Source organism: Elephantulus edwardii, unplaced genomic scaffold (assembly GCF_000299155.1).
Source record: "Elephantulus edwardii isolate Elephantulus edwardi_28Jun2011 unplaced genomic scaffold, EleEdw1.0 scaffold00031, whole genome shotgun sequence".
NCBI classification, from domain to species: Eukaryota; Metazoa; Chordata; class Mammalia; order Macroscelidea; family Macroscelididae; genus Elephantulus; species Elephantulus edwardii.
This window is the reverse complement of record NW_006399781.1, coordinates 17,465,421-17,488,302: the sequence shown is the minus strand read 5'-3', so window position 1 is coordinate 17,488,302 and position 22,882 is coordinate 17,465,421. Positions and strand designations below refer to the sequence as shown.

The 22,882-nt window shown below is 40.8% G+C and overlaps 1 protein-coding gene across 4 annotated transcripts in view; it reads right to left on the bottom strand.

The window, feature by feature from the left end:
* Positions 1-22,882, bottom strand: part of GSR (glutathione reductase) — a 44,409-nt gene that overhangs the window by 9,296 nt on the left and 12,231 nt on the right. For 2 of the 4 annotated variants that reach the window (XM_006884124.1, XM_006884126.1), the window contains exons 2-8: positions 17,764-17,790; positions 14,172-14,260; positions 13,412-13,481; positions 7,855-8,002; positions 6,975-7,029; positions 4,028-4,127; positions 219-305 (exon numbers count right to left, since the gene is read on the bottom strand). In XM_006884124.1, the coding sequence (XP_006884186.1) occupies positions 219-305; positions 4,028-4,127; positions 6,975-7,029; positions 7,855-8,002; positions 13,412-13,481; positions 14,172-14,260; positions 17,764-17,790 (576 nt within the window). The remainder of the gene's footprint in view (positions 1-218; positions 306-4,027; positions 4,128-6,974; positions 7,030-7,854; positions 8,003-13,411; positions 13,482-14,171; positions 14,261-17,763; positions 17,791-22,882) is intronic. The other 2 variants (XM_006884125.1, XM_006884127.1) reach the window with 1 other exon arrangement.

Here is a 22,882-nt window from a genome sequence, read left to right as displayed (position 1 = left end):
CAAATAAGAACCTGAAAAAGACTTTCAGTAAGACATTTGAACACAGTTCTCAAAGTTCTTATTCTAAGTCAACTGCTAAATCTCCAATCATGTATACTTTGACTTCATTAATCTACTAACATGATATATAATTTCCTAGGAAAAAAGACCTAACTGGGTAAAGCGTAAGCTAACAGATTCATAACAGAGAATGGTTGTGACCATGAACTGGGACGTACCTGGGAGTACTTGAGGACCTCGATGCCTGCATTCTCTAGCTCTTCAGTGCAGTTGGAACTGATTATAGAATCAAAATTTCTAAGCACCTGTATACAAACAGAGGCAGAAGAGGAAGAAGTGGTAGGAAATGAGAATAACATTGGATTAAACCTGTTGTTGTTGTTGTTACGTGCCGTCGAGTTGCCTGCGACTCATAGCGACCCTAAGTACAGCAGCCCTAAACTCCGCTCTGTCCTGTGCCAATCGCACTGTCTCTGACACTCCCATCCCAATTATCCCAGTCACTGAATCAATCCACCTCATAGAGGGCCTTCCTCTCCTGCGCTGTCCCTCCACCCTCCCAAGCATGATGTCCCTCTCTAATGACCGGTCTCTCCTCACAACATGTCCAAAGTAAGTTAGATGGAGCCTCAGAATCCTTGCCTCCAAGGAGCCACCCGGTTTAACCCTTTCCAGGACAAATCTGTTTGTTTTCCTAGCAGTCCATGGTATTCTCAATACTCTTCTCCACTCTTCTCCAGCACCACAGATCAAAGGCATCAATTCTCCTTCTATCCTCCTTGGTCATTGTCCAACTCTCTGATGCATAACAAGTGATTGCGAAGACCATGGCCTGTATCAGACAACCTTTGTCTCCAAAGAGATACCATTGCTCGTCAGCACTTTGGAGAGGTCCCTAACAGCAGTCTTTCCTATGGCAATGCGCCTTTTAATGAAAAAAAAAAAAAAAAGACATTCTACTCTGGTACCCCTAGCGGCAAGCTGCTGCACTACAATCCCAAAGGCTTGAGGTTCAAATCCACACACTGTTCTTCAGAAGGATGGGCAAGAGATATATTGGCTCTGAAAACCCGCTGGAGAGTCAACTGTAAGGCAGTTTCGACTGGAAAGCACACAACAACAGATGGAGCAAGTGGATTTTCTCTCTCGTATCCCCCTACTTCATTTAAGATCATAATTGTGAGCAGAATCTTAGTAGATCTTTTCGTTTCCTAAAGTTGTCACCAACCTCAGAACACCTTGTGACATCAACTTCTGGGTAAAAGTAGAATACTGAAGTTTTGGCTTCTACTATCTTCACTTGTTCCTCTTATCCTATTAAGACCAAGGAGGAGAAACTGTCTTTCCCTCTTTTGATATTCTGGGGCCAGTTTTCCTTCTGATATGATTTAAGGGAAGGGTCTTGGCAAATATGTTCTGATTTAGTCAGATAGCTCATTAGTTTGCCATGGAGCTCTGTTGTGATAACATGTGTGTATACATCCACACTCAACAGAGATTCTGTGGTATTCAGAGCATAGTTCTAGAATGGAGTTACACCAGGTTGGGGCAGAAGGAGAAAGTGCCAAAAGCACTGAGAGAGGAGAAGGAAGAGGAAATAGTAAACAAGCCAATTTTTCAAATGAAGGATTTTTCTACTGATATGATCTATTGTAGTTTCTTTTTTATTTAGTTATTCATTTATTAGGGAGCTCTCTGGTGGCCTGGTGGGTTAAGTGTTGTTATATCAGCCCAGAGGTAAGTAATTCAAATCCACCAGCTGCTCCACTGGATCAAGACAGGCAATCCGTTCCCATGCCATTTATGGCTTCTGGAAGGTCAGCTATGAGTGAGTTCTAACTCCGTGAAAGGAAGCCCCACCAAACACTGTCCACCACTGGTCTGTGCATTTGCTGTACAGAAGTAACTCATGGTTGCTGTGATGCTGAACACTGTGACACTGATGTGCCAAATGCAATAATGCTTACCCATGGTGGACAGTGTTTGGTGGAGCTTCCCAATTAAAACAAGTTTGGAAGCAGGAGTGGCATCTCCTTCCGAAATAGCTTACCTCCGGAAACTCTATCAACAGTGCTCTGGTCTTTCGTTCATAGGGTCGCTATGAGTCTTCTACGACCCGACGGCACTTAACAACAATAACAAGACAACAAAGAGAGAACTACGTTGGCTTAGTGGACAGAAAGTTATGCCACCAAGCCCAAGGTGGGTGATTTTACTCTGCGGCCAGTAACATTATTAGAGACATAAATATCCTGTCTAATTACAAGACAACTTTGAAAGCTAAAGAGAAAATTCCTTAAAGGACACACTGACTAGTATTACCTGTATTTCTTATCTCCCTCCATAAACTAATATAGTCAAGAACTAGGATCACAGTATTTGGGACCTGAGAAAGCCTGTCCTTGTGAAATGAGGGCCCAAAAGCATTAAGTGACTGGTCCCATTCAAATGCTTGTTAAGGACAGTCAGGTGAGGGACTCAGATTATTAGGCTAAAACTCTTATTACTGCCCCGTCGCATGTCTAAAAGTTCTAATATTGTGCCTTAAGAGTGGTATTTGGTAACAATTGCTCAATAATCTTACTGAAAGCAACACTTCATCAAGAAAGAGAACATGGAGGTTACATTTTAGCACAAAGACTAATTGCCTGACAAACACATGAAGAAATGTTTAAAATCCCTAGCTCTAAGAGATGTAAATCAAAAACAACTATGAGATATCATCTCATCCCAGTCAGAATAGCAAAATTTAACAGAACAGCAAACAACAAATGCTGGTGAGGTTGTGGAGAAACTGGAACACTTATTACCTGTTGGCGGGAGTGTAAAATGGTACAGCCACTGTGAAAGGCAGTATGGCGCTTTCTCAAAAAGTTGGAAATAGAAATAACATTTGAACCAGCAATTCCACATCTGGGAATATAAGCTAAAGAAACCAGAACTGCCACCCATGCAGATATATACACACCCATGTTTACTGCTGCTTTGTTCACGATAGCAAAGAGCTGGAAACAACCTAAATGCCCATTGACAAAGGAATGGATAGAGAAGCGGTGGTATATTCACACAATGGAATACTGTGCTGCACTGAAAAACAAAGAACTCATCATACAAAATGGGTGACCCTGGAGGACATTATGCTGAATGAAACATCTCAGTCACAAAAGGACAAATACTGCAGAATGCCACTGCTGTAAAACGGGACTGACATCGGGGTTGGGGGGAGACTGAGAAAGATAGGATAAATAATGTATACTGCATTGAAACAGATGAGGGAGAGAACTGTTTAAAAGGGCTATATGATTAGGTATTATTATCATGACAGGAGTCCAGAACCAAGGCTGCATAGTGGAGTAGACTTGGGGGGAGAAACTGTGTAACAATGAAAGAATTTTTCTTTACTTTCAAAAAGAAGAGTGAACTGGAGGTGAGGGGAGGTAGGCAGGGAGTAAAGTGCAACAGTGAATGAATGGAAAGAAAAAGCAAAGGATGTTTAAAAAAAAAAGAATAATTGCTTGACTTTCTGAGATCATAACTGGCTCTCAGTTTTGATACTTATTAGCAATCCCAAACTTCTCTTCATCTTAATTTCTTCAATAAATGCAGTTTGAATAGGTAATCTCTAAATTTCCTTTTAATTAAAAAAAAAAGCTTTATAGGATGTTTCTGTTAATTACCTGATCACATGATTTCCAGAATAAAAAGCTTAAGAGGTTTTAAGCTTAACTAGTATTTGTCAATAAGCCAGCATGCCTCCTATTATTACAGCTTCTGACAACTATTTACTATCTCATGATAAAAATACTAGCCAAATGTATTCAATCAAACTCATCATTAGCCATGGGCAGCAGTGTAGACCAAGGAAGTCAAACTCAAGTAAGTGGGAGGCAGCCACATGTGACTTCCACGTGCTTTGTTTGCACTCTAATGTGTAATGGCAACATAACAAAAAGTCCTCCACGGTTTCTAAAAACATGAAAACACCAACAACCATCAAGGTGAGGGAAGGGAAAAGGACAGACGTTACCTTATCATGCCGTATCATCAGCGAGGTCTTGGAACCCAGAGCTGAAAGGATCCCGGCGATCTCCACAGCAATGTAACCAGCACCAATAATGACACTGCGCCTGCAAGGGGAATGCACGTCAATTTGTAAAACACCAACCTTTTGATCTGGGAATAATTCTAGATTTATAGAAAAGCTGTATATACAGAAAAACCCATTGTCATTGAGTCAATTCTGACACATAAGTGACCTTGAAGGGCAGAGCCTGACTGTCCATTCAGTTTTCAAGGCTGAACATCCTTCTGGATGCCGCGTGCCTCACTGTTCTCCTGTGGAGACAGTGGGTTAGAATCCATCAGATGCTCTGAGGGAGAAACACGGGCAATCTCCTCTTGTGTGATTTACAGTCTCTGAAACCTACTGGAGGCGCAACTATGCGTTAGCTCAGACTCAAAGACAACGAGAGTTTTTTTAGGAATGTTAGACAGGCTCTGACAATTGCTGAGGCACAGAGGTCAACAGTCACTTCCGGAAGGGCGAGAAGAAGCATTCCAAGCATAAGGGACAGATAAGAAACAAGGGTGAATCAATGGGCTTCTTCAGGAACTGCATGTAGCTTAGTGTTCTCTTAGTTTCCAGGAAGATCTTTCTCTCCTATATGGCACTAAAGTATCCACTGGAAAGTATCGTTCATTCCTCCAAATTCCCAAGGCACTTCTGTTACTTCATTCTAGCACTCAGAACTAATCATGCTTTGCTGTTCCACACAGTCCCTCCTTTAATTCAGACTTCTTGAGGAATCACGCATCTCATGATTCTCTGCCTACATATTTGCTCTCTCCAGGGCTTCACACAGACTCATTATAGTTCACATCCTCTGCTGCAAATTTGACTTTCCAACCCAGGTACAGGAAATCAGAATCTACACTTTTAATAAGAACTGTAAGAATCACTTGAGAATTATTTAAAAAAGAAAGAGTCAGTCTGATAAAATATAGATTCTGATTCACCTTAGCTAGAGTAGAAACAAATTCTAAGTAGGGAGTCAAACCAGAAAGAACCAGTTTAAACGTTGAGATCTTTCCCTAATTACTTATTCACGAACACTGTAATAAAGACTCTTAAAGAAGAAAAAAAAAATCATGTATTAACTGTTGATTTACTTTCCCATGTTCCCAGAGCCTTTTGATTATCATATGCATGTCAATGCAAGCTTAATAAGTGAAGTTAATATAGTTTCGGGCAGATATTAATAATCAACCTCTTAAAGGGTAAGTCTGGATTGAATTATATCATCTAAGCCGGATGAGTCATGATCACATTTCCAAATATGTTTTCACACGTGTCCTATCATTCAACCCTAAATCCAAACAGTTCAGGATGGATCATGAAGAAAGGAAGCCTGTTCTCTATCAGAAACGCCTGTACCCTGAGATCAAATTAAAAAAAAATCCACCAGATTTTCTTCCAAACTCTTTCCAGTCAAAACTCTTTCCAGTCAGGGGACTGAGCCAGAACCCTCCTTTTCTGAGTATCTCAATGGGACATTTTCATTGGACTATGACATGACAGAGATGTCCCTGCCTGCTCCTAATTCACTGTCTGTGGCTCCAGGTGAATTCAGGTAAAGATCCAAGTGTGGAGTATTAGTCATCCTCCATGAAAGCTTTTATAAAAGCAAAGGATTAGGACTTCAGACTGGATTAGCAATGCACACTGAGGGAGCAGCAGTGTCAAGCAATCCTGAGGGAACGCTGTGCAGGAGGTAAAGGTCAATCTCCAGGCCAACAGGTGCCCCCCCGTCCCAAGGTACCATCTCTTCCATGAATCTCCATGACCCAGAAAGCCAGCCATCTGTAGCATTTTCCAATTAGAGCACTGGTTGTACTCATCTTTCTCTCACTCTATGTATCTAAATGCATAACAGATGCTTACTAAGGCTATTTTAACACAAAGAGCAATTTTAGAAAGGATGTTCCTGTGATGCTGACAGAACCTTCCTAAAGGAAGCATTTCTGCATGATTTGTTGCTGTCTTGGGCTGCCACATTAGGTCCAATTCATCCCACGTACAACAGAATGAAGCTCTGCCCAATCCTTTACCACACTCACAATTCTTCCTGTGCTTAAATGTGACAGTTTAAAAACCAGAATTAACATTATTTTAGACACATGATCAATGGCTGCAATATCTAGTTGAAGAAGACAACTTTAAAATATAGTCTGTTTTAATATTTGGCAACAAAGGCTAATTTTGTCAGATGGGCTTTACCACTAAATTACTGGTGAAGAAATCATTTTATATTTGATCTTGATTCAATCCAAAAGAGAGTAGGATGGCTTTTCTGTATGCTCCAGGTGAATTCAGGTAAAGATCCAAGTGTGGAATATTAGTCATCGTCCATGAAAGCTTTTATAAAAGCAAAGGATTAGGACTTCAAACTGGATTAGCAGCGCACACTGAATCGAGCAATCCTGAGCGAACGCAGTGCAGGAGATAAAGGTCAATCTCCAGGCCAACAGGTCTGCTGAGTCAATTCTGACTCAGTGTGACCCTACAGGAGAGAGTGAGAGTGCCCCATTGGATCACCAACGTTGTCATCTTTCTCTCATTGATCCACTGGTGAGTTTAAACATCTGACATTTCCGTTACCAGCCAAGTACTTAACCAATGTGTCATCACAATTCCTTGGAGAATGAGGAGGAAGATTCAGGAAATGCTTATGTTAATGACAGAGATGGAGCTGGAGAAAAACATTAGCAGGAGAGGTGGAGGAAACAGGGCTTCAAACTGGCCCATTCCTGCTGAGTATTTGCATTTCCACTCCACATACACTGAATCCGAACTTACGTTTTAACCAGACTGATTGCGTATAGCTGCGCTGGTTGGACAAATTCTCAGCAAGAGGCTGGTTCAAAGCCCTGGGCAGAAGAACGGGTTACTGAGATAGGGAATGAAACTAGCTTACCTAGGCAATTCTTCCAGTTGAAAAAATCCATCACTGGTTATTCCCAGGCTGGCACCTATGCAGGAAAATGGGATTGGTTACACAACACTGTATTCTCTTGTAGAATAATATCAACATTTTATGCAAGTAACAATCACTTCCTCAGCCAAAAGGCTCTGCTTTGACAACTTCTGTTAAAGTTTCTACTTAAGAAGCTGCCAAGTAAGTCTTCCCTGAGTCAACAATTTTTTTCTCTCCAGAAATAAGAGCCTGATAACTAAACAACTTCATTCATTCATTCAAAGAACCAAGATCTTCTCTGCTCTCATGAATATTACCCTCTGCTGGCTCTGCTTCACCCTCCCAACCACCCCAACTGTAGGAGCCCCCGGTCCTCTTCCCTCTGCTATCTTCCTCAAAGCTTTCGAACAGCTTCCACTTCCATGCGAAAGATTTCCAAATGCATCTGTCAATTCTGGTTCTATATTTATCACTATGCTGCTATGCAGATCTACTTTGTTTCAACTCAATATATTTAGAATTGAACTGTAACTTTATCTCCAGAACCATCTTCAGACAAATAGATCATCTATCCCCACCATGCCAAGTTCAAAGTGTGACCTATTAATCTGATTGCTTGTTTCACACCCCTTCTCAGTTCTTTATTTAATGAAGAACCCTCCCAACATTTTAACTCAACAACTTGTTGCTGTTTAGCTGACACTGGCTCATAGCTGACCCTCCCGGGGTGGGGCTGGAGGGGTCGCAGAGGCTGTAAATCACACTAGATTGCCTATTTTTCTCCTATGGAGCAGATGGTGGATTCAAATTGCCAGAAAGGCACTGCCACTGGGTTAGCAGTGCAATTCCCTATAGACATACTAGCCCTTGTAAGACTCACCAGGAATCTGGCTGTCATGAGGAAGCGAGGGCACACCACCCGTGGCGATCAGGATGTGAGGAGCAGTGTACTTCTTCCCATTGACCTCCACTGTGGGCTTGGGGTCACTTGTGAATGCTGCATAGCCATGGATAATATCTATATTGGACTGGAGAAGACACCAGAAAAATTATTACCTTGTTCTTACAATAATACAAAAACACCTGCTGCAACTTAGCAGGTTTGTGTTTCTTCTGAGAATTCTTCTTAGCTGATTACAAGACAATGTCTTATTGTTCTAGATTTCAGCATTACTTGATACCAAGTTGCCATTTGATGCTGAAAGGCATGGGAAAAAGAAAAAGTGGCTCTTTGTTGGGCCAAAATGTATGCAAGACCTATATGCAAGTGTGGTATGATGAATGAAGTAATATGGCCCATCCAACCACAACCTTCCATTTTGTGATTCTTGCTTTTTTGTCTATGCTTAAGGCTTTATTTGGGAATGAATACGTAGCTGTATTCTGGTGACCTAGTGGTATGGAACTGCACTGCAATCCCAAAGACATGTGTTCAAATCCACTAGTTGCTCTGTGGAAGGAAGACGGGCAACCTCCTCCCGTGCAATCTACTGCCTCTGAAAACCCACTGGAGGGTCAGCTAAGAGTCGGTTGTGACTAGACAGCAAACAACAAGATGGGGATAGGATTAGGGTGGGACAGAATTTGTAGTTTCACCCTACTCTCTCTCATGGTTGTAGAGTCAGAACTGACTCACAGTTGACCCTCCAGCAGGTTTTTAGAGGTTGTAAATTTCATGGGAGGAAATTTCCCTCCTTCCTTCCTCGGTGCAGATAGTGGATTTGAACCCCAACTCCTTTCCTGCTAGGCCACCAGAGGTGAAACAAAGTCCCCACTCTCAGTTCTCCTTGAGGTATGATTTATAGCACTGAGATCGCATACAGAGGAATTTTCCTGGGGAGCTCAGTACTGCTCCCTCAGAACACCGCATCTAACCAGGTCTGGCTGCTCCTACAGCAGCAACCATCAGCCTCAGCCTGCAGGCGTCTGGCCCATCGCCCTTCTTTGACATGTCCATCAACAACCATGTGAGCCAGTTCTTGATGGTGTTTCAGTTTCTGTGAGATGTTCCAACAACAGAACCCAAAGACAAAGCAGGGACTGAGAGGAAGAGAAATAATTGAGGTCAGAGATGACAGTGCTACAGCAGTTTTAAGAAGCCGGACATTTGGGCTATTTTTAATCTCTGCCTTATAAGAACTAGTTTTATATGAACTAATGTAAAAGATGTTATTGTGAAGCAAGTCATCCCTACTGGAAGAACACTGCCCCTTAGTCCTCAAGAGTTAAAGGGAAAGTCTTCCTTATTTCCTATTAAAATAGGCTGAGGGTATAGAGAGGCAGAATGTTGACAAAGTAGAGCTTGACCTGGTTCATTCTGGTTTGGTACACTGCTGAGAATTTCTGAAAATCACCTGTGAATTTTATTAAAATGTACACTCTGATTCAGTATACCTTGGGTGGGTGGGAACAAATTCTCAGCATGAGGTTGAGCCAACTTGAATATAAAGATGAAGGGAGTATAAAGAAAAGGGAAATAAAGACTCTAGCCAAGGGTGAGGGAAGGCAATCAATGCTTCTGTGTGCTTTAGAAAGCAGGAAGAATATCACAAAATTACAAAATAGTGAGGTCCGAGCCGGAGAGGCCGAGGATAGGCTTTCTATAGCATCCTCTCCCGCCAGAGCCCTGATTTGGGGGTGATCGACAGCAAACCTCTGCCAGTCATGATACAGGCACTGACAAACAAGTGTGGGCACCCTGCAAGGTTAATAAGGCCATGAAACCATGAACTCAGAGGGACTGTAAAATTTTGGAACCTGCTTGTTTCCAAATATTTCCTGCTTTCCAAACAGCACAACCCAGGCCTGTTCCTGCAGGTAGGTGCCCAGCTTAATCAAGCTGAGTCAAGATAAACATCAAAGCTCAGGAGTCTCGAGGCAATGACTTCTTTGGGATGGAAGACAAAAAAAGGAGGTGGGTAGAGAGACAGTAATACAGACAATAGTTTGGAGGAGGAGATGATCAGACTTTTTATTCCTTAAGCTATTAGATAAGGAGCCCTAGAGGTGTAGAGCGCTGTAGTTCAAATGGTAATGCCTGGTTCAAAGCCACCAGCTGTTGTTTGGGTCGAAGATTTTCAGCCTCAGAAATCCAATGGAAGGTCACCATGAGTCAGAATCAACTCAGTAGCACAGGGTGGGGTTTGCTTTTAAGATACTAAGACAGGTAGAATTTCTGAGTCAACTTTAAATAATTCCTTCCCCATATTTAATACTGGGAAGAGAAAGGTCACAGTGCAGTTCGTGGATACTAACAAATTCTATTTCTGCAGGAATGTTTTTTCTCTTTTGACAGATGTCTTAGAAACACTAAAGGGCATTCTACTCTGTTCTACAGAGTTACTATGAATCAGAATGAACTTATTAGTAGGTTTGGTTTTCAGCATTTTGCATTAGTTCCTTTTTTAAAAAAAATTCTGGCATGGATACTACAAAACAGCAAATAAAATCTCTTATGGTTACGTAGGGGCTTTAGACCCTAAAACGGAAGATTAAAGTCAGAGTAATAATATCCTTCAAAAAATAAATCCAAGGGAGCTCTGATGGCCTAGTGGCAAGAAGCTGCACTGCAATCCCAGAGGGACACGGTTCAAATCCACCAGATGCTCTGCTGGAGAAGGAGCAGCAAACGTCTCCTGTACCAGTCAGATCCAATTTGATGGTACATACACACAAAAATAATTAAAAAAAAGAAATGCAAAGAGTGGTAAGAATTCATACAGAAAGGTGTGAAGTTAGCCACTTGTAGAAGGAACTCACCCTAAAAAGTGATTTCTAAAGATTCTGCTACTATAACTATCCTCGTTGTTTAGTGTTCCTTGGAGAGAGGGACATGATGCTGGGAAGCGTTGAGGGTGGGAGAATGAGAAGAAGACCCTCGACCAGGTGGATTGACATGGTGACTGCCGCAATGGGCTCTTGTGTGTCAGGAAGTGTGATGATGGGTTCAGATCTGTTGTTCATAGGGTCACTAGGAGTCGTACTCAACTTGATGGCACCTAACAACAACAAACATTAAAGATGCTGCTATTGAAATTACCACTTAATTTGATTAGCTGGTCTAGATATCACCAAGTACATTCCTACCTAAATACAGCTAAAACTAGGTTGAAGTCTTAGAAACTGCAAAGGGACACCCATAAAGGTAACTAAAATATGATGGGACATGCACAGTCAAGGAGAGCTGGATGAGATAGTTTGTCAGCATTGCCAGCTGGTCCAGATGGAAGAGGCAAGACATCTGAAGACTTAGGCAGAAAAGGCCTCCGTACAGTAAAGGATAATGTAATGAAGGCAAACACACCTTCACTCAATTTTTTTTGTAATTTTTTATCAGACTTCATGCACATAAACAACTTTCTGATACACAATTTTGTCTCTTCTGAGATCCAACCAGCAATAATAATGTAGGTGTTAGGTTTTTAACCAGATTGTTGATGTTGCATGTTCTCAAATAGGAAGTGATCCATGGCTGACCCTCTAATGGATTTTCAGAGGCAGTTAATCACATAGAAGGAGACTGTTTAACCTTCTTCCAGGGAGCAGATAGTGGATTCGAACCATGTGCCTTTAGCACTCTCACTTCAATTCATAAACTGGCATGTGAAATCCAGCAAGAAAATTCCTATTTACAGAGACTCTACAAAACAGAGTAGAATAGGCCATAGTGTTTCCAAGGCTATAAATCTTTATGAAAGTAGACTATCACACCTTTCTCCCACAGAGTAGCTGGTAGGTTTGAACCACTGACCGTTTGGTCACTTAACCCTATGCCACTAGAGTTCATATAAGGAGGCATGTTGTCATTATGTGCCATCAAGTTGACTGTGACTCACAACAACACTATGAACAATAGATCTTAACTCTGCCCTATTCTGCACCACCCTCACCAACTCCAATACATCTGAGCCCATTTCTACAGCCTCTGTGTAAATCTGTCTTGTTGAGCATGATGTCCTTTTCCAAAGACTAGCCCCTCCTAATAATATGTGAGATATATGTGAAAGTATGTGAGATGAAGCTTCACCATCCTTGCTTACTGGTATAAAAATTAGTCTCTCATGTGTTTGATTTCTGAAGCTAAGTGGAGATCTAGGCCTTCTCAAAATACAGCCAATCAGGAAAGACCTTGAACTAACTATGACACACACTACTCATTCTACATAGAAAAGAAGTCTACAGAGAGAAGCTTCACTCTGGCAGGTCAACCCCACCATCATGAACAGAAAACCAAAACAAAACAAAAAAACAACAAACCAACCAAAAATCCAGTATCAATCTCTTCCTGTGCAATTAACTGCTTCTGAAAACCTGTCAGCTATGAGTCAGCTATGGGTCAGTTCCAACTCAATGGTACACAACATCTTTCAATATGACTTTCCTTAGTCATTATTTGACTTTGCTATGTAGGTAGATGGGACTATGCCAATGAGGAGTGTTAGCCTATCTATAAGCAGACTGGCCAGTCTCAACAATCTACACGGGGATTGGCTAGTCTCGCCATTGAATCGAGAAAGCCAGGAACAAGAATCAGACAGGTTTTCTGGCATCACCAAAGAAAAAGCAAGAATGTAAGATTATCTTTCTAGCTCCAGCTACACCTGCAGCACAGCAACACTTACAGCAGCAACACCTAAGGCCGAACTGGAGACCTGACATGAGATGGAACCTCGGGGGTGGTAGGGGACAGCCAATATTGACTTTTATGGACAACTTGAGGTGAGGAGCCCCAATATTGACAGGACCGAGAACTTGGAAATACTGACTGGCCTAAAGCTGTTGAGGCTCGAGGCTGAGGTGCCTGAGAACACATTTCAGGAGATGTCTCAATTGTATTGTTTTAATTCTGTATTAATCTGGATTATAATCTTTTGACCATGGTTCTATGAACAACTGCATTAGATTTTGGACCCAGCAAAGCAGTAAGATTGGTACTGAGATGAGCAGGAAAAGGTATGGGAGTGGAGGTGGGGCATTTTCTGACCTCTAGGGAATGGATTTAGTGTTATTGATACTATTGACAGAAACAGTATCAAATAAATCCCCTTTGTGGATTTGATAAAGGTCAGACATAGGTGTCTCCATGTGGCCTTTGCTCTTTTTACAAAGACATATAGCCAGAAGCTACATTCCAGTCTGGTCAGATACAGTAGCTCACTCCAGTGGTAAAGAGTTCTTTTGCAAACATCAAAACCCAACTTATTTTCTCTTGCTCTCCTTTTGTACTGACAACGTGCTGTAAGGTCTGACTTCACCCCTGTCTTCCCACAGGGTCCTTTCCCACTCTTCCCTCTTCTTTTTTTTTTTCACTTTTATTCTTTTGCATGGCCTTTCACTAGCTATGCCTCTTACTGCCTTAATAAACCTTTTCATTTATTTTGCTAAAACAAACAAACAAACAAACAAACACCCAAAAAATCCCAAACCAACTTACAAACCTTGGTTAGATTGTTTTGATAGATGGTATTCAGTCGGCTCACATAGGCATCTCGTTTTTCTTTTATAACACTGCAGAGAAACCGGAGTCATTACTGAGAAACAGGATTTTCTTCTTTCAGTCAGTAGCAAAGACATTGGTGCCTGAATACCCTTCAGCAGAGAATCCTGGACTGCCAACAAGAACTCCACTAGGTAAAATGCTTCTTGGGACAGGAACCTCTTCCTTCATGTCCATCTCCTTCCCACAGATAGGAGCTCTTAAACTAATACTGATTATTGAGAAAGTCTAATGGGCATAAATGTACATAAACACCTTTCTGCTTTAGCACATGGCCCACCATTCAATAAATATTTGTTGAATAAAATGAATTTGCTAAAAATTTTTGAAAATTTGTTCTTGTTTTTATGTGCCATCAAGTCACCTGTAACTCATAGCAACCCTATGCAACAATACTTCTGAAGCTTGCCTTACCCTGACTGTGACACATCTACCCCCATAACCCCAGTTACTGTGTCAATGCATCTCATCTGGGGCCTTCCTTTCCTGTGCTGTCCCTCCACTCTTCCAAGCATGTTCTCCTTCTCCAAGGACTAGTCCCTCCTGGTCACATGCCCAAAGTATGGGAGACACAGCTCCAAAACCTTTGCCTTCAAGGAGAAACTCTGCTTCACCACCAAATGGTGAAATAATTATAGCTCACTTTGTCATAAAAGAGGAGAAAAATTACATGAGTAGATTTCTGAGCATTTGACACTTACCTCCAATTGAATTTACTTTCACAACTTTGAAACCCATAATCACCCTGATCATGGATAAATTCAGAGTGGACAGCTGTATTCCACATTACCTGGAGAGAAAAAAGTCCCCAAAACAGCAGTGTGTGAGTTTTGAGAGAAGACTGAAATGATGAAAGAAAAGATAATCATGTAATAATGAACAAAAATGGGTTACTTTCACATGAAAAATAAGACTAAACCTTTTAAAAGAGAGCCTGTTACCTACAAATGGACTAAAGCACAGAAGTTTGTGAGGTGGTGCGGATCGGGCAGCATTTGGTTGGTCACAGGGTCACTATGAGTTGGAGTAGCTTATAGCCTCTAAGTCTTTCATTTCAACTGACTACCATGGTAACCAAACTAAAATAACTCTGATTTCTTTGTCCCACTAGCCTTCACGTCCTCTACTGAAGAGCCTTACAGCCCTTCTTTGTACCTTCCCCTTCGTGTGTAAGGATGAGTACATTGATAACCACAATAAACTTCATCTTTAACAACACAGGCAAAAAGATTTACTGAATAAATTATGCTATTTTTTAAATTAAAGCTAAAGAAGCTTTTTATTAAGGGGGCTCCCCGGGTGGGATTCCTTGGTCTGCAGAGAAAGAGACAAGCAAAGAGCCAAACCAGGGAATACCACACCCTAAGGTGGATTAGGGTTAGGACAGGTTTAGTAAGAGTTTTTAAGGAGGGAAGAAAGGGACATTAAATTATGCTATTTTAATAAACATTGCTTTACTCCTATCATTACAACGTTATCTTTTCAAAACTTTCAATCTGTATTATGCAAGGGAGGACACACTGCCTAATGAAGAGAGCTGTGTATGAACCGAGTTGGTGTTTGGGGCTCAGCTCTAATCATGGTAGCAGGAGCCAGCAGACCTATCATTCTGGTCGCTTCTCTATTACTGCTTTCTTTTTCTGAAAAGGAGTTACTCTTGGGCTACATTCTGTTCTACAAGAGGCAGGTACCAACTAATCCTTGGAATGAAAATCAACTTCAAATCATTTGTGTGTCAAGCTGATTCTGATTCATAGTGACCTTATTGTGATCAAGTAAAACTATTATATACAGTCGCCTATGCTGTACACCTCACAGGAGTCAAGAACTTAATTACTGTGCCTCTATGGCCCCTTTGAAATCAGTAAAATCCTATAAAAATATAAAGCAACTGTCTACAATATGCAACCAGAATAGAAAGTGTAAGAGAAACAATATGGCACGACAAATTAAGGCTACTATTCAGTATTAATGCCAATAGCATTTAAAAATAATGAGGTATTAACACAGCACCAATACTTAATTTACCACTATAACTGGGTTAATTACAAAACCATGCTATAATTAATCTACATAGTTTATGTATTTGTATGACTTTAAATAGACTAGATTCCAAAATCTAGAATGAAATGAAAATAATTTAGAAAAATGTCTCAAAATTTCCTACATCAGAGGAAATGAAACAAACAATTTAGCTACACAAAGGCAAAGATTATGGAAAATCTATCTGGAATTAAATGTAAGTGTGTGTAACTGATGACACTGCAATATTTGTTTAGATGATAATAGGAAGCTGCCAATTTAAAATGTAGTCTTGGCTGCAAAAGGTTGTAAGCTTGGGATTATAACATGTTTTAAAGTACATTCAAAGGAGGGGCAATATTACTTGCAAGTATAAGCAGGAAGCAGCTTTGGAAATAATGGTTGCCAATTCTTCCTCTTTGTCAATGGCAAAGGATGAATTAATTCAACGTGATGTTACAACAGCTATTAAGCCAAAAATCACTACAGTGGTAAAGAGAAACCATGAAGCTATACAAACACGTACGAAGAGACCTCATTCAATATTCTGGTTTGTTGGCTTGAGTTCCTTATTGAGGAAAAGTTATCGTATGTTAATAACTGCTGCTGTTTATGTGCCATCCATTGAGGACGACTCATAGCGACCTTAAGAACAACAGATCTGAATCCTGTCCTATCGTGCACCATTCTCATCATCTCTCATCAGTTCTAATTAATAGGCCCAGATATAATCTCATTCACTTTAAACAAAAGTTAATGTGTATTTTTTAAAAAATAAGATAATACCTGTGATGTTAGGTGACTAAGCTGTCTGATCATTTCTAAGAGAACCAATAAATTTGAATTTTCAAGAAAGTGAAGATGGGGACTAGGACCCAACAATTTAACAACTGTACCAACAGATTACTTACCACAGAAGTCACTATACAGTGAACCCAGAAAAGTTCCTCAAACAACTTGAGAAATACCATCTTCACAGAGGCTATGAGTACCCAAAGTCACATCATATGCACTTAATTTATGGGGGTGGGGGGAGAATCAAGCCTTAAAAGCAGTTCATCCTAGTCTGACCCCTGATGAAAATGTGCATATTTCCATCCTAGATATACTGAATTAGTCTACATTTTAACAAGTGATTCTTATAGGTCCTCAGTTTAGTCTTACATAAGCATCCATTGATTCCTATCAGATATAACTCAAGGTTTTCTTATGTATAACAAACATCACCTGATTCTTATGTTATATAAGAGTCACATGAGGATCTTATTAAAATGCAGATTCTGACGCAATATAAGTAGAAATGCAAATTCTCAGCAGGAGGACTGAACTGGGTCATTCCCTGGGGAACATATTTCTTTGTTTAAAAACAAAAACTAAGATTTAAAAAAAAAAACAAACAAAACCAACTTTGACACTTCTTGTCAGGAGAAAATCAGTTTGGTCTTCCTGAAAATGACTGCTTCTGTGATTGATTCACAAGAAAAGGTGAAGACCAAAGCCATTCCAGGTTTCCTGAGTGTTACAGAAACCCTGGTGTGAGAGGAACATCCCTCTATCATGGTCAAATACTCAGTGTTTTGGTCATGTTAACGTCTAGACTGCTAGCTGTATAAACCATTTCCTGCTTGGGCTTCCCAACTGATAAAAAGTGATCCTGTGCATCCAGGGCTTTTCTTTAATGCTTTGATTAAAAATATTTGGTTGATTTTTGTTCCTTCCAGACTATCAAAGTTTGAGAACCAGACACTATAATCCATTGCTGGTTACTGCCCCAATAAATCTAGTACCTTTTATCACTAGGGGAACTTAGCACATAGTGAATGTTCAGGATGACTTTTGCAAGTCTGATGTAGCTAATGTCCAGGAGCTAATATCATGATGATTATCTCCCTAGCAACCACTCTGGCCCACTGCCCTGTAAGGGTGGCTCAGTCCTCGCCTGAAAGACCTAAAGCAATCAGCAGGGAAACTGGTGTGAAAATACCCTGTCTGAAGCAGCCAGTGCCATTAGAGAGGTTACTGTTGATTACGTGAAGGAAAAATACATCGTTTCAGATGAATTTAAGTGGAAAGTTAATCTAAGGAAATATGTCTCTCCAGGCTTCTTGATAAATGACATGGAATAAATGCACATCAACAAAAACCATCCTCTTATTTAGGACATCTCTAGTTGAGTTCTCAGTTAATTATTACAGCAAGAATCACATGTGGAAACATACTTATTCAGATCATGATATAAGAAATACTGAGGAAAAGAAGCAAATGTTCTACCTTTTTGGGTACACATCCGACATTCACCTAAGGGGAAAAAAGAGACATGCTTTTTAGAACATTAAACCAAAATAATCTAACAAACTTAAAAGAAATAAAGTTCAAAAACCAAACCAGGGGGCATCATTGTGTTTAGTCATGATGAAGTGAATTCTAGTTATTTCCTTTTTCCTTTTCTAGAACTTAAGAAGGTAAGTAATCAAAACAAGTATGAGATATCATCTCAACCCAGTCAGAATAGCAAAATTTAACAGAACAGCAAGCAACAAATGCTGGAGAGGTTGTGGAGAAACTGGAACCCTTATTCACTGTTGGTGGGAGTGTAAAATGGTGCAACCACTGTGGAAGGCAGTGTGGCGCTTTCTCAAAAAGTTGCAAATAGAGATACCATTTGACCCAGCAAATTCCACTACTGGGAATATATCCCAAAGAGACCATAACTGACATTCAAGCAGATAGACGCACACCCATGTTTATCGTGGCTTTGTTCATGATAGCAAGGAGTTGGAAACAACCCAGGCGCCCATCAACAAACGAATGGATAGAGAAGCTGTGGTATATTCACACAATGGAATACTATGCTGCATTGAAAAACAAGGAACTCATTCAATATTATTCAAAATGGGTGAGCCTGGAGGACATTATGCTGAGTGAAATATCTCAGCGCAAAAGGACAAATATTGCATGGTGCCACTGCTGTAAAACGGGACTGATATCAGGGTGGGGGTAAGACTGAGAAAAACTGGATAAATTGTGTATACTGCACTGAAACAGATGAGGGAGTGAATAATTTAAAAGCGATGTATGATAGGGTATTATGGTTATCACAAAAGTCCACAATTAAGGTTGCATAGTGGAGTGTACTTAGGGTGGTGGGAGGGATGCGGGGGGATTGTGTACCAGGGAGGGAGTCTTTCTTTTACTTTTGAAAGAGAGGAGCAAACTGGGGGGCAGGGGGAGAGGGCTGGGCAGGTAGAGAAGTGCAGCAATGAATGAATGGAAATCCAAATTCTCTGTAAACGTTCATTAAAATTATTTAAAAAAATTTTTAAAAAAAAGAAGGTAAGTAACCTTTTCTTTTTTCACTTACAAAATTAGATCATTTATTTATCCGTCTTTTTCACACGGAGAAAGAAAAATCCATTTCTATGGTTTTGTGCATAGTGGAATGACCCCAGACCAGGAGGTAGGAGAGTTCTGAACTCACAGAGAACCCATTGGAAAGGAACTGATGAGAAAAGAAATACAAAAATGTTATTTGGGTAGCCGATTTTGTTGCTTTTATGTGCCCTTGATTCGGAACCAACTCATAGCTAACTCTGCAGTGGATTTTCAAGACTGTAAGTTCCTGAGGAGCAGTAGGTGGACTTGAACTGCCTGCCTTTGGGTTAGCAGTGCAACTCCTAACTACTCAGAGCTTCCAAGTGGAGTTTAGGTGGATGATTTTTTTTATTCCATCACATCTACTTTCAAGAAGATAATCACTTTGCTTTTCTACCAAAATACATGTCTCCTAGATATCATATATTCATCCCTGTGTTAGGAGTTAGATAGCTTTTAATCTGAGGTAAAAGCAGAAGGAAGGGGGGTTAAAGTTAGAACCAAGCGCCTTGCAATTTCAGCTAGACCTTGTTGAATAAGATATTAGAACACAGCCTGAACCCATATACAATAAAATGTGAACAAGAAGGCAAAATCTATTCCAGTCAGAGCCAGGAGATGCCACCTGCATATTACCTTTTAAAGAAGACATCAATGCCTTAGAAAGCTGCCATGTGCAGTAAGAATTACCTGCATAGTAATCTAATTAGTACCCAAGAGAGCAGAGACTGACCGGGTGTTGAAGCCTCCAGCAACATCATACCTTCGGCCCAAATACCACTCAGCTATGCTGCATGGAGCTCACCTATGAGAAGCAGACTGAAGATAGAAGCATCCTCACAGTCTACTGTTCTCTCCACTCCTAAGAGTGACCCTTTCTGCTCCAGAACATACTCTTCTTTCTCTAGTAAATTACCTCTACTTTCTCCTCCACTCTTGTCTCCTTGCCTTCTCTCTGTGCAAAAATCTCTGGGCTATAACATCAAGCAGCAGCTGCCTTAAGAGTCACTGACATTGCTGTATATTCTCAAATGCCTACATGGTGGTGCTGACCTTCCTGTTGTCTCCCACTCAGCTCACTTCTCTCCAGGCAAGAGAGACCAAAACCAGGGCATTCACCACATGGTAACATTTTGGTGTTGTAACTTGGGAATTACAAACTGTGTGATTTGTACAAATTGTGTTGTAATGCCTGCTGCTTTACTAATCGTGTATTAGAAAGTAGGTTGGCCCTCCATATGTCCAAGAATACACATCCAGCTCTTAGAATGTGTTCTGAGCATGCCTATTCAGTGAAATATGAACCAGGTATGCATTTACCACAGAACTTGAGGTGAACTACCAGGTTGAAAAGAATGTGCCCAAATCTCATTAACATCTCTGAAAGAGGTGGTAACATTTATTGAATAATAACCTTCTAGTCCTCTACTGAGAGAGCTCTAGTGGTCTGGCCCAAAGGCATGCAGACTGAATGGACCAGCTTGTTCCTCAGGAGAAGCTTGGCAATCTCCTCCTGTGAGATTTACAGCCTCTGAAAACTCCTTAGAGGAGAAGCTTGACAGAACTTAACAATCATCCCTGGAAAAGGGCATCATGCTTGGTAAAGTGGAGGGCCAGAGACACAGCAGAGTGCAAAGACAGCACAAGACTGTCATGAGTCTCAGTCTCTATCTTGCTGTTGAGTAGAAACTGACTCATACAGGTTTTGGAGCTATAAAATTGCAAGGGAGATTGCCCATCTTTATCCTTTGGAGCCGCTGGTGGATTCTAATTGCCAGATAGGTGGGGCTTCTGACTACACTGCCAGAGATCTACCACCTTAGGTTCATATGGCAAGTAAGGCTGCCAAACCCTTTAATTGGCAGCCAATGTTCGTGAAGAGGCTTTAAATGAAAGACTCTCAAAATCATTTTTCCTAAAGGAGAGGCAATTTAAGTTTATTAAATGTTCTCTATTTATGCTCCGGCCTTTCAGAATAACTGAAGGTGTTCTAAAGTACTAAATGATGTGAACTCTAGATTACCAATCCACTACAGTGCATTTTAATCTATTTTAAAGATATTTGGGCAGCTTTTTTAAAAGTCTGAACTATTTGTAGTGTTAAGGTTGTCTGTTACTGGTAACAAGTATAGGACTAAATTAATTTTTGAAATATTTGGGGGTTAAATATATGAGGCATTTTCCAAGGCAGAGCATGGAGTGCATGCAATCTCTGCTCTCACAGTAACAGGGAATCCTTGCAGAAAGGCAGGCTCTGACTTCATTTGTGATTATGCCCTTTTCTGGGTCAGAGAATCTGTGCAGGCATAGCACCCTTGGGTCCTGAGGCTTGGAAACTCCATGAAGCAGTTCTGTTCTGTCCTGTAAGCTGGAGTCAACTAGATGTCAATGGGCTTGGCCTCAGCAGCACCTGGGTATGAGTCTGCAAGGGATTCCACTGATTTTAGAAACCCTCTAGAAACATGACTGGCTATTAGATGCATCCTTGATTCGCAAGGAGAGGGGAGAAGAGCAATTAGTTGCCTAAAGAGTTTAGATATCATATTTGAGCACACCTATTCCTAATTGATAACAGATTTGGTAATATTTCTTTAGCCCAGTGGCTTCTCATGCAAACAAAATGCTTGTTGGGGAATAAAAGGAGGCTAAGTTCACAAGCTGTTCCCTATCTGAACAGAGCAATTGTGACCCTTGATTGCAAAGAAAGTTTGACTCTTGGTTTGGGACATTAGCACTCTGCTTTCCCAGAGACACACATTCCTAAAACCTGGAGCACAACAATCTCTGACCTGGAAAACTCCTTAGCTGACTTCCGCACTCTCTTGGTGGGCAGGAAATAGTGATAAGCTCTGAGTAACGACAAGTTTTTTTTGCCCTTTCACATTCATCATCAGAGGGGGTCCTGTAATTCTGCCTTCCTTTCCATACTGAAAGCTCAGGTGGTGTAGGGTGTATGGAGGTGCACTGATAACCCCAAAGCAGTGCATCTCTAATTGTTCAAATCCACCGATAGCTCTGCTGGAGAAAGACGGGCAATATCTTCCTGTGTGATTTACAGCCTCTGGAAACCCGCTGGAGAGCTATGAGTTGGTTCCAACTAAATGTCAATGAGTTGGTTCTAAACTAACAATACATCTCTAAGAGTTTCCTTCTCTAAGCAAACTGGTGTTCAGAACTTTATACTCAGATGCCTTTCAGCATCAGTTCACAGTGCAAAGGACAGAGAACACACCAGAGAGGGGGAGAACACAGAGAAAGGCTTCTGATAAGATGGCAACATTTCGGGACTTCCCCGTATTTCCTAGGAACTCTGCCTCCATGGGTAGAAAGTTCATACTGCCCATGAGGGTGGTGAAACAAGACTGATTCATTTATAACTGCAGCTGCAAGAACATCACCTGTTCTTAATAGTGAACTTCCTTGTAGTTTCTCACACACACACAGCTGTACCTTCAGTTTCCTGTCCCTTTTCTTCCTCCTTTATTGCCTTAAACTCTTATTTGTGACCCGTACAAAGCAGCAGCATTGAGAAAATGAACACATTGTTAATTCATCAACTCATTCTTTCAATAAGAACTCAACTATGTGCAAGCCTTACTCTAGAGCTTAGAATATAGTGATGGCTCAAAAGAGATAAAGAATCCCATCTCCATGTTTCACTACTTCCTTTACTGAAACAGTGACTAAATAAGAAACTGTCTGGATGTCCCTGGCACGTAGTAAATGCACACTATGCACGATAAATCAAAGCTTTTTTATTTCAGATAAAGGTTAGTCCAGGAAGGTACCTGGATTAAGGAAGAAAGAAAACTAAATATTCTATGCAAAGCAGAATCCAAGACAGGCAAATGAAGTTATACAGTTCAAAAAATATAAACAGATGTTGTAACAAATATAGTTAGTGCCTCAATTCATGACTAAATAAAACATTGTTGTTGTTGTTATGTGCCGTCGAGTCGCCTGCGACTCATAGCGACCCTATGTACAACAGCCCTAAACTCCGCTCTGTCCTGTGCCA